This window comes from Sebastes umbrosus, chromosome 5, assembly GCF_015220745.1.
Source record: "Sebastes umbrosus isolate fSebUmb1 chromosome 5, fSebUmb1.pri, whole genome shotgun sequence".
Classification (NCBI taxonomy): Eukaryota; Metazoa; Chordata; class Actinopteri; order Perciformes; family Sebastidae; genus Sebastes; species Sebastes umbrosus.
In genome coordinates, this window is record NC_051273.1 from 30,776,472 (window position 1) to 30,789,475 (window position 13,004).

Here is a 13,004-nt window from a genome sequence, read left to right on the forward strand (position 1 = left end):
GGATGTGAAAAATCTAAACTGAAAATAGACAACTAAAAAGTATTTTGATATATACTGTGTCACATAAGCTTACGTTTCAGTCTCATTCATTCCTCTTTGAATGGAACAAAACATGCAATCTATTAGAAAACTAATGCTAATATTAGTATTGCTAATTAAGGGAAAATCATCTTTACAATCCAATCTGTGTGATATTCATTTCTTTTCTTCAAAAAAGGGTTATAAAAGTGCTAACCTGAAAAATATGTGCTAGTATTAATATATCCGACTGCCCATGAAGGCAGCAAAAGAGCTTGCCCCTGACTGGCGTTGATGTCATTGGCCTCTCCTCTAGCATTATTCCTCACCTATGATGTCAGTGCAAATGTAACTGTAAATGTTTGAATCAGCATTAAAGAAACACAAAAGATGTCAAATCTGGTTGGACAGTGAGATCTACTGCAGAGACATTTGGTGCAATATTTGTTCAACTTTCTAAAGGCACACTTACTTAGGATTAAGTTGAAACTAATGGGTTTGTTAATGGTTGATAAATAATTTGTTCAAGCTTTATAAATTATAAACAATAAGCCACTAATAAGGACAATATTATACAATGGTTTATATTGTTTTTGCTGGTTTGAAACAGACAAAGTCATGCATTGCCTGAATGATCTCATCTCTGAATAGCTCAGCAGTGAATGTGTGTGTGTGTGTGCTGGCACAGCACTAAAACCTGTTTATGTAAGACTGATGAATACACACCTCAGTGTAATTCCACATCAACATTTCTGTTGGCATATAACCACGTCAGAAAGGAATATGAATGTGAAAAAAACATCGAAACATTTGAGATCCAAAATAACCAACATCAACTGCTGTGTCACTCCGCTCTGTGCTATATTTAACAGTGCATCTGTTACTATTTCTGATGTTTTTCATCTCTTCTGTGTAAAAGCTTGGAGTGACTGTTCAGAGACAGCAGCGAGTACATGAGGGCATTAGGCACAGCCTCAAATACACCACCACGGTTATTATTATCTTAAAACAGGTGCGGAAATGATAAAGAGCAATGTAGTCCAACAGATTGACACTTAGTTTATTTATAAAATCAAACGGTGTAGACCTGGCTCAGTGAATTTTCAAAATGCAGTGTGTAGGAATAGATACAAAAGAGTACAATAGTCAACCAACACTGACATTTCTAAACAGGAAGATCAAGATAACAACATTCTCTACACTTGATCATCTCTGAGGAAAAAAATACAAAAAAAAAGAAAAGTCCTTCAGACAACACTACCTGATAAAGGGAGTGGGAGAGTTATAGCTCCCAAAGGACTGTGCCCAAAGAAGAAGAAGAGTGGAGCGACCCGGTGAAACGTACATAAAGTATAGCAGACAACGCCACATCCCAGTCTCTCAGGACATCTCTACACTCCGAAGTTAAAAGGCACCACACAATACAAGTCACAGGGAGATTCTGCTGCACATTTGTAATGCTGTAACTGACAAACTTTAAGGCGGATGTCATGTGCAAAAAACATCTTGAATGTGTGTCACACCACGTACTGCTGCTCAGTGTCCTCTCCGGTGAAGTGTGCTTTAATTCTTTCCCTCTACATCTTTAAAAAATATTTGAAATGTGAAAGATTTAAAGAATGATTGCATTATCACTATGTTGCTTGGTGTCACAGGCATATTCCAGGCTTCCAGGTGTGGCAAGCGAGAAAGGGGAGAAGGGGGGGGGAGAGGCTGGAGGAGGCCTCGCTGTGGATTTAGTTCCTGTAGCTCTTGCGTCCCTCTCCCTCCTTCAGGAAGGTCCATATGAGGGTGTTCACGATATCAGGCTGGTCCTGCTGCAGCCAGTGGCTGGCACCAGATATGATGTTGAGACGGAAATGATTCCGGATGTAGAGGCGGCATGCCTCGGCCATTTCCTGCTCCAAGAAGGCATCCCGCTCGCCCCACAGCAGCAGCACCGGAGACTTGACGTGATTGTGGCTCAGAGGGAGGTCGCTAAGGAGACAAAGGGAAAACCTGAGTCATGCATACAAAATGTTATTGTGTGAGAGATTTTAACCCTCTGGGACCCGCTAGCTTGTTGGGAAGGAGGCTATATTCTGGGTTCTGTGGGCCCAGACAAATCTATCCATATAAGCCACTCCCATTTGCATCTAGATTCATTTCCTACCATTTTGAATTTTGTCCAAATCTGATTTCGCGCTACTCCTCCTACAACTTTTGAGCAATCGTCACCAAATTTGTTACAGAACATCTCTGGACCAAGCCGGGAAAAGTTACTTTTTTTGTATTGTTGATGTTCCGAACAGTTTTGCTATAGCTGACCATCAAAGTGAGCTTAAATGATGGGGACAAGGGCTTATATTACAAAAAATGTCATATCTCCTGAGCGCGTTGTGCTTTTGCGATCACATTTGGTGGATATGTGTAGATATTTAGTGCAAATTTGGTGCCATTTGGCCAATAGGTGGTGCTGTAGCAGCAGCATCTAACTATAACGGACAAATTCTCTGTCTGTGTATGTATGTATGAGGCATATTTCAAGAATCGTTCATCCAATCAACTTCACACTTCCAAAGCAGCCATACCACGGTTCTCCACAACGCTGCAAGCAGAACTTCGGCCCTTTCTGGACGGGCACATGTTCCAAATGGGCACTGCACTATAGTTTCTATTAAATTACTTCACAAGTTTCTGAAAGAGTTCCCACTATAATGGGTATTTTACATTATGAATTCATGTTGCTTTATGTCTCACCCAAAATGTGCTGGAATTATATGCTCCAGCCTGTTGTCCAAGCGGACACATAAAATGGATGGATGGATGGATGGATGGATGGATGGATGGGTGGATGGATGGATGGATGGATGGATGGATGGATGAATGGATGAATGGATGGATGGATGGTGCCGTGTGTTCATGTATTTGTATCCTTGGTGCTGCTTAGGTACCGTATGCGCGTGTGGAGAGACTAATTGGCCATGGGTCAGTGGTATCTCTTTTACGTAAGCATATAAAAGCTATTCTGAGATAACTCATTGCTTGAGAAGGGAGCAGATGGCGCGCTCAGCCATGCATGTGCAGTTCACATGTCAAAAATACACGCGCTGATATTTTCTTTGATCTGGTTTGTTAGCCAGCTAGTCAGTCTTAACATGTAAGAATGAAGGCGCATGTAAATGTAACTTTATTTGACAGTCGGAGAGGTTTACTTCTCTGCCCCTTCAGAGCTCGGACAGTAGATGGCGCTACTAAGTTTGCATTAAACAAGAACATTATATAGGGTCTCTATATGCACAACACTTAATATATATATATATATAACGTTTTTGAGAACTAATCATCATATAGACTTAAAGTGTACAATAACCAACCATGACCAAACACTGATACTGACTGAAAAGCTTCTCAAAGTACTGCAATAACACTGAAGTGGTCTCCTATGGCAACAGCATACCTGCTCCTGTAGCTACTGTATAATGCTTGTCTTATATGATGCACAGTTACAGATTAAATCTACACAACAGTATATAGGATAGTTAAAATTAGCTCAAACTGCAACAGTACAGTTCTACTTAATGTATCAGTGATTATAATCTAATATCCAATAATCATTTCTCTGCATTATAAGTACTTCTGCTTTTGATTGGGGCAGTCAATCGATTAAAAGATTTAATCGTGATTAATCGCATGATTGTCCATAGCAAATTAATCCCACTGCTATCTGTTCAAAATGTATCTTAAAGCGAGATTTGTCAAGTATTTAAAACTCTATTTAATACTTTACTATTGGAAATCAATTAACAACACAAAACTATGACAAATATTGTCCAGAAACCCTCACAGGTACTGCATTTAACATAAGAAATATGCTCAAATCATAACCTGGCAAACTGCAGCCCAACAGGCAACAACAGCTGTCAGTGTGTCAGTGTGCTGTCTTGACTATGACTTGCCCCTAAACTGCATGTGATTATCATAAAGTGGGCATGTCTGTAAAGGGGAGACTCGTGGGTACCCATAGAGCCCATTTTCAATCACATATCTTGAGGTCAGAGGTCAAGGGACCCCTTTGAAAATGTCTCTGACAGTTTTTCCTTGTCAAAATTTAGCGGAAGTTTGGAGCGTTATTTAACCTCCTTCCCGACAAGTTAGTATGACATGATTGTTTATAGCATTACTGAAAATAAAGCATAGCATTACTTAAGATAAAGATAGGAATACATCTTCCAAAAACTACGTATAATACATACTTATAATATATTATTTCTGAAAAATCTTGGACATGATCCATGTTTTGGTGAGTGAACTATTCCCCACCTGAAGACATTCCTGTAGTAGTTGAGGGCTCCGGTCAGAGCTCCCGGCTGTGACAGTGCGTACAGATAGGCCTCCAGGTCCTCTGCAGTGAGCCACCGTCCTTTCCTCCCGATCCCAGTGCTGCGGCTGGTGAACAAGGCCTTCAGAGCCTATACAGCAGAGACAGCAGCAAACACTACGGTGAATTTATGGGACTGGTACAATTTGAACTAGAGAACATTTACAGAAGGACGTCCATGTACTGTGAGTCAGAAAAGGTACTTCAGTGGTGAGAACAGTTCTCCTCATGACCTTGGGTCACAGTTCTGGCGCTCTGACTTACTGCTGGCTCGACAACATTACATGCTGTGCTTTTATTTCTGAAAACTCCAACCCAGGCATAAAGGAACATTATCCAATCGTACATTTAATTAGCAAATATATAAACTACCGCAATACTTAGATGACATTTAAAAATGCCTTGCAAGTCGTTATTACTACACATCTTTAAGATTTATGAATATTAAAGGAAACGTTCAACATTTTGGGAAATACGCTTATTTACTCTCATATGAAACTATAAATTGTTGCAGTTGGCAGAAACCTTGCATGGTAATGGTAAATGTTTCAGGAAGTGAAAAAACACTTGTGTTTTTAAAATAATTTAACACTGCGTCATCAAGGTTGGTATTGTGTCAAGATATATGGTCACTCAGATACTTGTCATTATATGCTAATATCAATATTTTACGGCATCCCTCCACACTAAGCAGCCATCCGTGACCCACTGATTGGTATCAGTTTTCTCATCTAAGTCTCGGCAGGAAAGCAAATTAGCACATTACCCAAAATGTCGAAAAACAAATTATTTTATTTGTACCCAAGAGCTAAAAAACACTAAAACCTAATCTTTGCATTTTCAAAACCAAAACCTGAGGTAATTAAATCTCAATATCATAAAGGATATTACTGGATTTTAAGGGCACATTTTACAATGAACAATAAAGTTCAGATTTAAAAAAATCAACAGGAGTACCTAATTGATGACAAAATGCCCTTAACTAGTTTAGCATATGATTTGGTAATAATGTATAATTTCACATATCAGCTGATCCTTTTGTTGACTACAACTAACCTCTTTCACAGCAGGACGTGTTTAGTCACACTGATGCATACCCTAAAAATAGCCTGACACTGTAATAACATGCACCATACTGTACACCACATGCATGCACACACAACACACACACACACACACACACACAAACGCCACAACCTTGACCTTGAAACGGCTTCAGCCCACACATAACAGACCACCTTGAAATCATTGATGGAGAGCATGAGCTCCGGGAAGCGGGGCAGCTGGAAGAAGAAGAAATGACTGGATTTCAGCAGCTGGCTCGGGTGGCGCAGAGCGTAATCTGGAGGAGAGGAGAGGAGAGGAGAAGAGAGGAGTTCAGTTGTTGGATGGTAATTAAAGGCCAAGTTTGCACACGCTGGCTGCGGGATCCTGGACGTGATAACTGTCAATGACTTTGCCTCTCTGTTTGCACCAGTAAAACCAGCTGTTCCAGCTCCACATTAGACTCCTCTAATTAGCTTCTTATCGTCTTCCCCCTTAAGGCAGAAGAGGATTTGCCAGATGGACGCAAACATGGAATTGAAGTAATAATACTTCCTAATTAATGGTGATAATTAAGGTAATGATCCAAGAGCCCAACCACAGTCTCTCTAATTAGTATGAAGGAAATTGGTTTTCTTCCACAACACAAAGATCTGGGGATCCGTTTCGTTTTGCACATAGTGAAATCCTACCTGTGAACACAGAAGGATGGGGGCTGTTCAGGACGATCAGTTTGGTCACCATCTCTGGGTAGTTAATAGCGAACAGCCACGCTATGGTCCCGCCCCAGTCGTGGCCGACAAGGCAGCATCTGTTGTATCCTTGGAGGAAAACGCAAATGAACAGAGCTTTTGTTATTGAAGCAGAAGGGTCTGTTTATTAAAGCATGTCAGTGCCTGAAAAAATCAATACTGTTCTCACTTCTTTATTGCTGTCTTCCTCCCTCAGAGGACATTTACACCCATCGAACGGATGTATTTCGTGACATACAGCCAAATGCAGATCAAGGTCTGGGCATCCGTCTGAGGGATTCTGATCACATTACCGTTCCAAACTAATCCTCTTACCTTTGCTTGCACCATTTGAGCACTGATACTTGCTGGGCAATGAAAAGGGCAATGCTACTTGCCATGCATGGTCGAAAGCCAAACCTCCGATAGGCGTATAGCAACATAAGCTGGCTGTAATGTGGATCTATAACAGCTGGTGTAAAAAGAGCTCCGTAGTCCAATCACAGATCAGAGTACAGTAGTTGATCAATGCAAGCCTCCCGCTTCCACTCAAATGACCGTTGAGTGAATCATTTGCACGGCTATATGCATTATTGAGTGCTTAGCTTCTGAAAAGCCTGTTAAGAAATTAACCATAGACAGCTAGAACAACTTAAGGAGCTACAAAACATTAACTATAAGACCTCTCTCTAAAGCACTTCCTCAGAGAATGTAAATATTTAATAAGGAATGTGTTCAAAAACCGCTTGATAATATTAACAGGACATTATGGTTCCTCTGGGCTGGACTTTCACTGGGTTAACATTACGAAACATATAGACTTGTTGTGGCATTATTTAAAGCTGCACTACTCAATACATTTTATAGTAACAATGGATCAAATGACTGTGTGTAATGAAATGAAAGGTGATGAAAGAAAGAGTGTCCATTCAGTCAGAACTGAAGAAGCTTCTTGGATGAGAAGTGTATACGTCTTCAAGAAATCTAAACCAAGCCCAGTTGCTGCTGATTTAACCCCTACGCAGAGATTTTGTACTGACATTTCAATGCTAAGACATGTTATTTTTAAACTGAGATATGCTGGCCAGTTAAAGAGCAGAAAATGTCACTCTGGCCAGATAATCATTAGTGGATGCTGGTGTGTGCAGACAGCCTCAGGCTATAGTTTCCTGCTAGTGTTATCATGCAGTCAGCTGGCTCTGTATCTGCACAATGTCCCATGTTCAGTAAGAATGAATCACAGGACGTTTGTCATGCCATACATGCGCCTGAGAGCCGTCCACAGCTTAAGACTGATAAACAAGTTTATTTTAGACTTGAGATGCTGTCAAAACAGTGTCCACTCCCTTGGATTTATTTTAAGATTAGAGACACACAGTTCCTCCCGTGTTCCCGCCTCACCTAAGTACTCCACGATGTCCTTGACGTCGGTAACCAGGGAGTCGAAGCGGTAACTTTCATTGGAGAGCGGCATGTCGGACTCCCCGTAGCCTCGCATGTCGATGGCCACCACGCGGAATTCACTCTTAAACTCACGCAGCTGGTAGCGCCAGGAGAACCTGAGGCACACAGACAGATGCAAACAGATTACTTTCATACTTGAAGAGACAGACACTCCTTATGCTTTTAAAGAGACCGATTAAAAAAAGAATTGGGGGTCAAGCCCCCAAAACACTGGTTCCTACATTCCCCATAATGCAATTCAACAGTGTCTTTTATTTATTCCTCCCAGCCGGTTAAATCTGCATGTCTTTCCAACTCCTACCACCCAGTTTTTAACACAGGCTTTCTGTTCAACATTACAGCCGATTAGACTCATGTCAGGCTATTAAATAGGCGTTATCAGTCGCTATAAGCCCCATAGATGTGGGTTAATAGGGGCCTATTACACCCACTAATAGGTTTTTATCATCTATTCTCATGGTAGATCACTGAAAGAAGGTATAAAAGAACACAACAGCGACCGCTAGCGTCTGTAGTAATTTTGACAGGAGCAGAAGCGGAAGTCAGGTGCTGTAGTTATAGACAGCATGAAACTCCATATCGGGTGGCGGTAAGGGGTGATGGATGTGACACAAAACACAGGGTTTTCACCCAGGAGACTTTTCGCATCCCGTGTGAAAGCAACAATGTGTAGTTGTCTTTGTGTTCAAAAGCCTTAAGTTTCACTTTCACCTTTGAAACAGTTATTTTAAACCAAAACACAACTACGTTTTTTTGTTACTTAAACCTAAAGAAGTTGTAGCTTCGTTGCCGAAACTTAAAGAAGCCTTTTTCGTTTGTGTTCAAAATGTAATGTTTCATTCCGTTTTACAACAAGTTAGAATGTGATGCTTTTAAGTTTCGCTTTCACTTTTACAACACAGTAGGCATAGTAGACCCCTAATGACCCACATCTATGGTGCTTATAGCGACCGATAACGCCTATTTAATGGCCTGATAACAGTGGAATCGGGTGCACATTTTGGAGTCTCCAAGCCCAAACCCAGATAACCCTGATGACATCATACTGAAGAGGTATATTTTCAGACTTTAGAAATCTCTCTTTAGAGCCACACAACACATTATATATCTGTTTTCACAGGCTGAGTAGTACTCCCCAGGACGATCAATCTGACTATGATGTGCAAAATCAGTGGAGTGCCCCTTTAAACTCGTATGCTGTACTCATTTGAGATAGTTACAAACTAACTTCACAAACTTTTTTTTTAAAACTAGCACTCAGCTTTCTTTCCAGCTGCGTGAAGGTCATCTCAGTATAATAGAAGCTGTTTTAGATTCTAATCCGCCCACTGATCATGTGGACTGGGATGACTTCCTAATTGAAGATCTTGTCTGCTGTAAAGGCTCCTCATCAGGGCTGAAATCCCCCTCCTCCTCCTCTCCTCCTCCTCCTCCTCCACCGGGCGAGGGGAAGCTAGATGCGGAGCCCTGACTGTGATTCTGATGAGTCAGTATAAGATCCCGACTCTGAACCCTCAGATCTTAGAATAAAGATGAGGTTTAAAGTAAAGTAAGCCCCTCAGACCTCTTCACCCTCCCTCTGACACACGCATACACTCTCCTCTTTCTCATTTCTGAGCGGGAATTAGCACATTTTCTGAAAGTGTGAAGAGTTCTCCCTCCAATCGTGTCACTCTCAGCACAGTTCATCATTCTCGTGAAGAATACGGGAAGTGAAGCAGAAAGCGCTGCCCTCTTCCTCCCGTTAATTAATCCCTGACCTGTCAGCAGCTTAGATGCTATGTTAGAGATATGGACAGGCTTATAGCTCTTGACAACCTCTTTGGCCCCAATCCAGAAGCCACGCTCAACACCATTTTTCATTTCATATCAGGAGGAAGAGATCTTGAATGCTTTGGACCCGTCCCCCCCCCCCCCTCCCGCCGATGGCAAATCATGTCTGTGAATGAGGACTCATCGCTGGCGTGGATTTGTGTCTGCAGCCCCGTGGAGAGAGAGATTTAACAGTACAGCTGAAATGTTAGAGCTCGAGAATTTGTTATAGTCAGGGGAAATTTCAGAGAGGTGACCGTTGTAACAAACACCGAGCAACTGAACAAACATAACCTTACAGTCGGGTTGCTGCAGCTGTTCAGTGAAGTGGAACTGCTACTGTTGCCGCAACTTCCCCCCCACCCACACCCCCCACACCACACCCCTGATTTCTTCTTTTTCTTTGACCTACCAGAACTCAGGGAAGCCGTGTAAAAACAGCATGAGTGGCTTTCCTCTCTCTCCAGCAGCGACATAGTGGAACCTAAGGCCGGACTCCTGGTGGAAAGAAAAACACACATTCAGGCATTAACACATCAACTAAAGACCACTTAGTGGAAACAATAGGAAACAAGTCAGCATTTTTAAATGACTATTACTGAGAGTATGGCCGTATGGAAATAACTGCACAATAATGTAATTATCAGGAAAACAATACAGGAGTAGCTTATTTACTTCTGAATGAACACATAACAGCAGTGGCGGACTCAGGCTGTCTGAGGATAGGGCACGCAGAAAGTTTTCTATGCAGAGAAACCTATATGGTACTACATCATGTTTTCTTCATTTTAAGGCCACCCTATAGGGCATTTCATCCCATTTTCTCTCGAGCACTCTAGTGGGCACTTTATCATGTTTTCTCGATTTAAGGGTACCCAAGAGGGCACATTAACATGTTTTTCCACTGGAACGGCACCCTATATAGCCCTTCACCATGTTTTCTCCACTGGAAGGGCACCTTAAAGGGCACTTTACCATATTGGAAGTGCATCCTGGAGGGCACTTTATCATGTTTTTTTTTATCTACCACAGGAGCATCCAAGGGGGCACTTTTGCTGCGTTTTTTTTTTTTTTTTACATAGGGGCACCAAGGGAGGCAGCTTGCCCCCCTCTGAGTCCACCAGTACTTAACAGTGTATCACAACCTTACAACACCGTACATATTGGACGTGTCACTCTCTTGTTGCTGCTAGAATATTATCTAAGAGTTCCAGTAAACTTAAAGACCCCTTCCAGAAATGTTTGCAGACATATAATATACCCTGCTTTGTATTATAATTTGTGCCCAATATAATCTTTACAGGAAAAAAATCAATAAACTAGTTATTCCTTGAATGGGTGTGTTTCGTAGATCGATAAACAAAGCCAATCAAACAGAAAAATGTGCTTATTTTAAGGTTATTTTGAGTTTGAATGGATATCAACCTCCCCTACCTCTTTTGGCTCAATGATATGATTATTTTTCTGACTCACACTGTGAATGTTTTAAGACTTGGGGTAAATATAGACTTGGCTGCAATTTAGTAATGCACGTTTATTTATGAGCGCATGTTCAAACTGCCTCAGTTACCATGGCCAGACTGTGCCACTGTACGGACGATTTTCAGCCTGCTTGGACATGTCCTTTGAGGCAGCTATACGGGCTCTGGAGATGCAGCATATCTTGGACACATTGCTACTATGGCAACCTTTTTTTTTTTCCTTCTCTTTTCTCTGTCTGACTGTGCTTATTCTTATTCTGTCCTCAAAAAAACAAACTCAAGTCTCTGAGACAACTTTCTACAAGTCATCTCTGTCTTATAGTTCCATCTGCATCATGTAACATCAAATCAAACAAAGGCTATAGACATGATTTATTGCTCTTATGAGAACTTGAACTGAATTGATGGGGTTGGTTGATTTTGAGGAACTTCTACATCACTTGAATATTTTTTTTTTTTTCTGCTACTTTGTTCTTGTACTTAACAGCATTTTAGAGGAATACATTGTACTCATGACTGTATTACATTTATCCAACAGCTATAGTAAAGTAGTTATTTTGCAAACTAAGATTTTACATATGATCAGTTTATTAGATATGATGCACTGTCATAGATTAAACTGAGTATACAGTAATTAAAATGAGCTCACCCTGGATCAGCTACAACATTAAAATGCATTTAATGCAATAATCAATAGTCCAATTATACAAACTGTCAGGGAACATATATTTTTGCTACTTTAAATACATCATGCAGACAATCCTCCTGTACTTTTACATGTTTATATTGTAGTAGTTCCTTAAGTAGCTGACTGATATGAATGATTCCTCCATCACTGACACTATAGGATTTATGTTTTGTGACAGACATGCCTTGTGGTATTTAATTACATAATGTTGAACACCCAGGTAGTGAGAGGCTGGCAGCAGCATGTAGAGCCGTGAGGAGGAGGAGGAGGAGGAGGAGGAGGAGGAGGAGCTGTTCTTTCAGCACCACCTGAGCGCAGCGCTGCAAAACCCAATCCACCGAAAAACACGTCTCAGAAATAAACAGATCATGCTCAAAGATCAGGGGCCTGTTTGTCTCTGCACGACGCGACACGGCAGCCAAGGTGTTGCAGCATTTCAAACATCCTACAGCATGCAAGAGAGAGAGAAGTGTAGGCTGCACACACACACACACACACACACACACAATGGGTTTAACAGGCACCAACACACACACCTCTCATCATTGTCTTCCTTACCTTGATCCGGACATAACAGTGGGTTCCCAAGGACGTGTCATTCAGACAAGCCGGAGGAGTCTCACGGACCACCCACTGGAGGGTGGTCGTCGGCCTCAAGATGATGTTCCACCAAAGTTTCAGCAGAGCTACGATGGTGCAGAGCGAGCAATAACCGTAGATCAACGACCAATAACCCAGAACTCTGATCTGCAGCGCGAGTCTGATGAGAAACAGCAGCAAGTTGTGGAGCACTCTCGCCATCTTTTCACATTGCCGCAGGAAATCGATCCGGATCAAGTTCCTTATTGATCTGTGTCTGGTTTAAACACACTGCTCCTCTGACAATGCCCAATGTGCCAATGTGTTGTTACACCAGCGCGTCCGTCCGCACGACTGACTGTCTGAAGGGAGGATCCCGACAGACAGGAGGCTGAATGGGACGGTGGCAGCGAGAGCATCACGTCAGATTTCACGCTTGCGTGTGACAGCAGTGGTTGTTTTAGCAGCAGGAGGGTGTTGTTGACTATACAAGGCAAGTCCGACATGAAGCAATGAGCCACCCGGACCGGTGCGGTGATTTTACAGTGATCTGAGCCCAGCTAAGAGGCGCTGTTATCGGCAGAGAGAGAGACCGAGCATCGCTGCAGAGCACCGGAGGATGCACGCTGCTGTTATGGCAACAAAAGACAGCATACACGTGCTCATTATTATTATTATAATGAATGAAATGTCCCTCTAGGTAATTTCAATTGTCTCACCATTCAGTTCTTGAACAATAAACCTGCCAACGCGACTTAATTAGCAGGTGGACTATCCTATGACTGGCAGCGCATTCATATCTTAATCAGGCGTGATGCGGTCACAGG

At 41.9% G+C, this 13,004-nt stretch overlaps 1 protein-coding gene across 1 annotated transcript; it reads right to left on the reverse strand.

The window, feature by feature from the left end:
* Positions 1-1,052: 1,052 nt before the first annotated feature.
* Positions 1,053-12,970, reverse strand: ephx4 (epoxide hydrolase 4). Its single transcript, XM_037771184.1, has 7 exons — positions 12,157-12,970; positions 9,842-9,927; positions 7,555-7,712; positions 6,115-6,243; positions 5,617-5,720; positions 4,321-4,469; positions 1,053-1,995 (listed from the first exon to the last, which is right to left on the reverse strand). Exons 1-7 carry the CDS (start codon positions 12,397-12,399, stop codon positions 1,755-1,757), a joined length of 1,110 nt encoding a protein of 369 aa, XP_037627112.1. The 5' UTR covers positions 12,400-12,970; the 3' UTR covers positions 1,053-1,754.
* Between the last annotated feature and the right edge of the window lie 34 nt (positions 12,971-13,004).

Coding starts and splice junctions, on each gene's coding strand:
- ephx4 (XM_037771184.1), bottom strand. CDS start 12,399: ATGGCGAGAGTGCTCCACAACTTGCTGCTGTTTCTCATCAGACTCGCG. Junction 6,244..7,554: donor GGACATCGTGGAGTACTTAG/GTGAGGCGGGAA, acceptor TTTTCCTCCAAG/GATACAACAGATGCTGCCTT. Junction 1,996..4,320: donor TACTACAGGAATGTCTTCAG/GTGGGGAATAGT, acceptor TTGTCTCCTTAG/CGACCTCCCTCTGAGCCACA.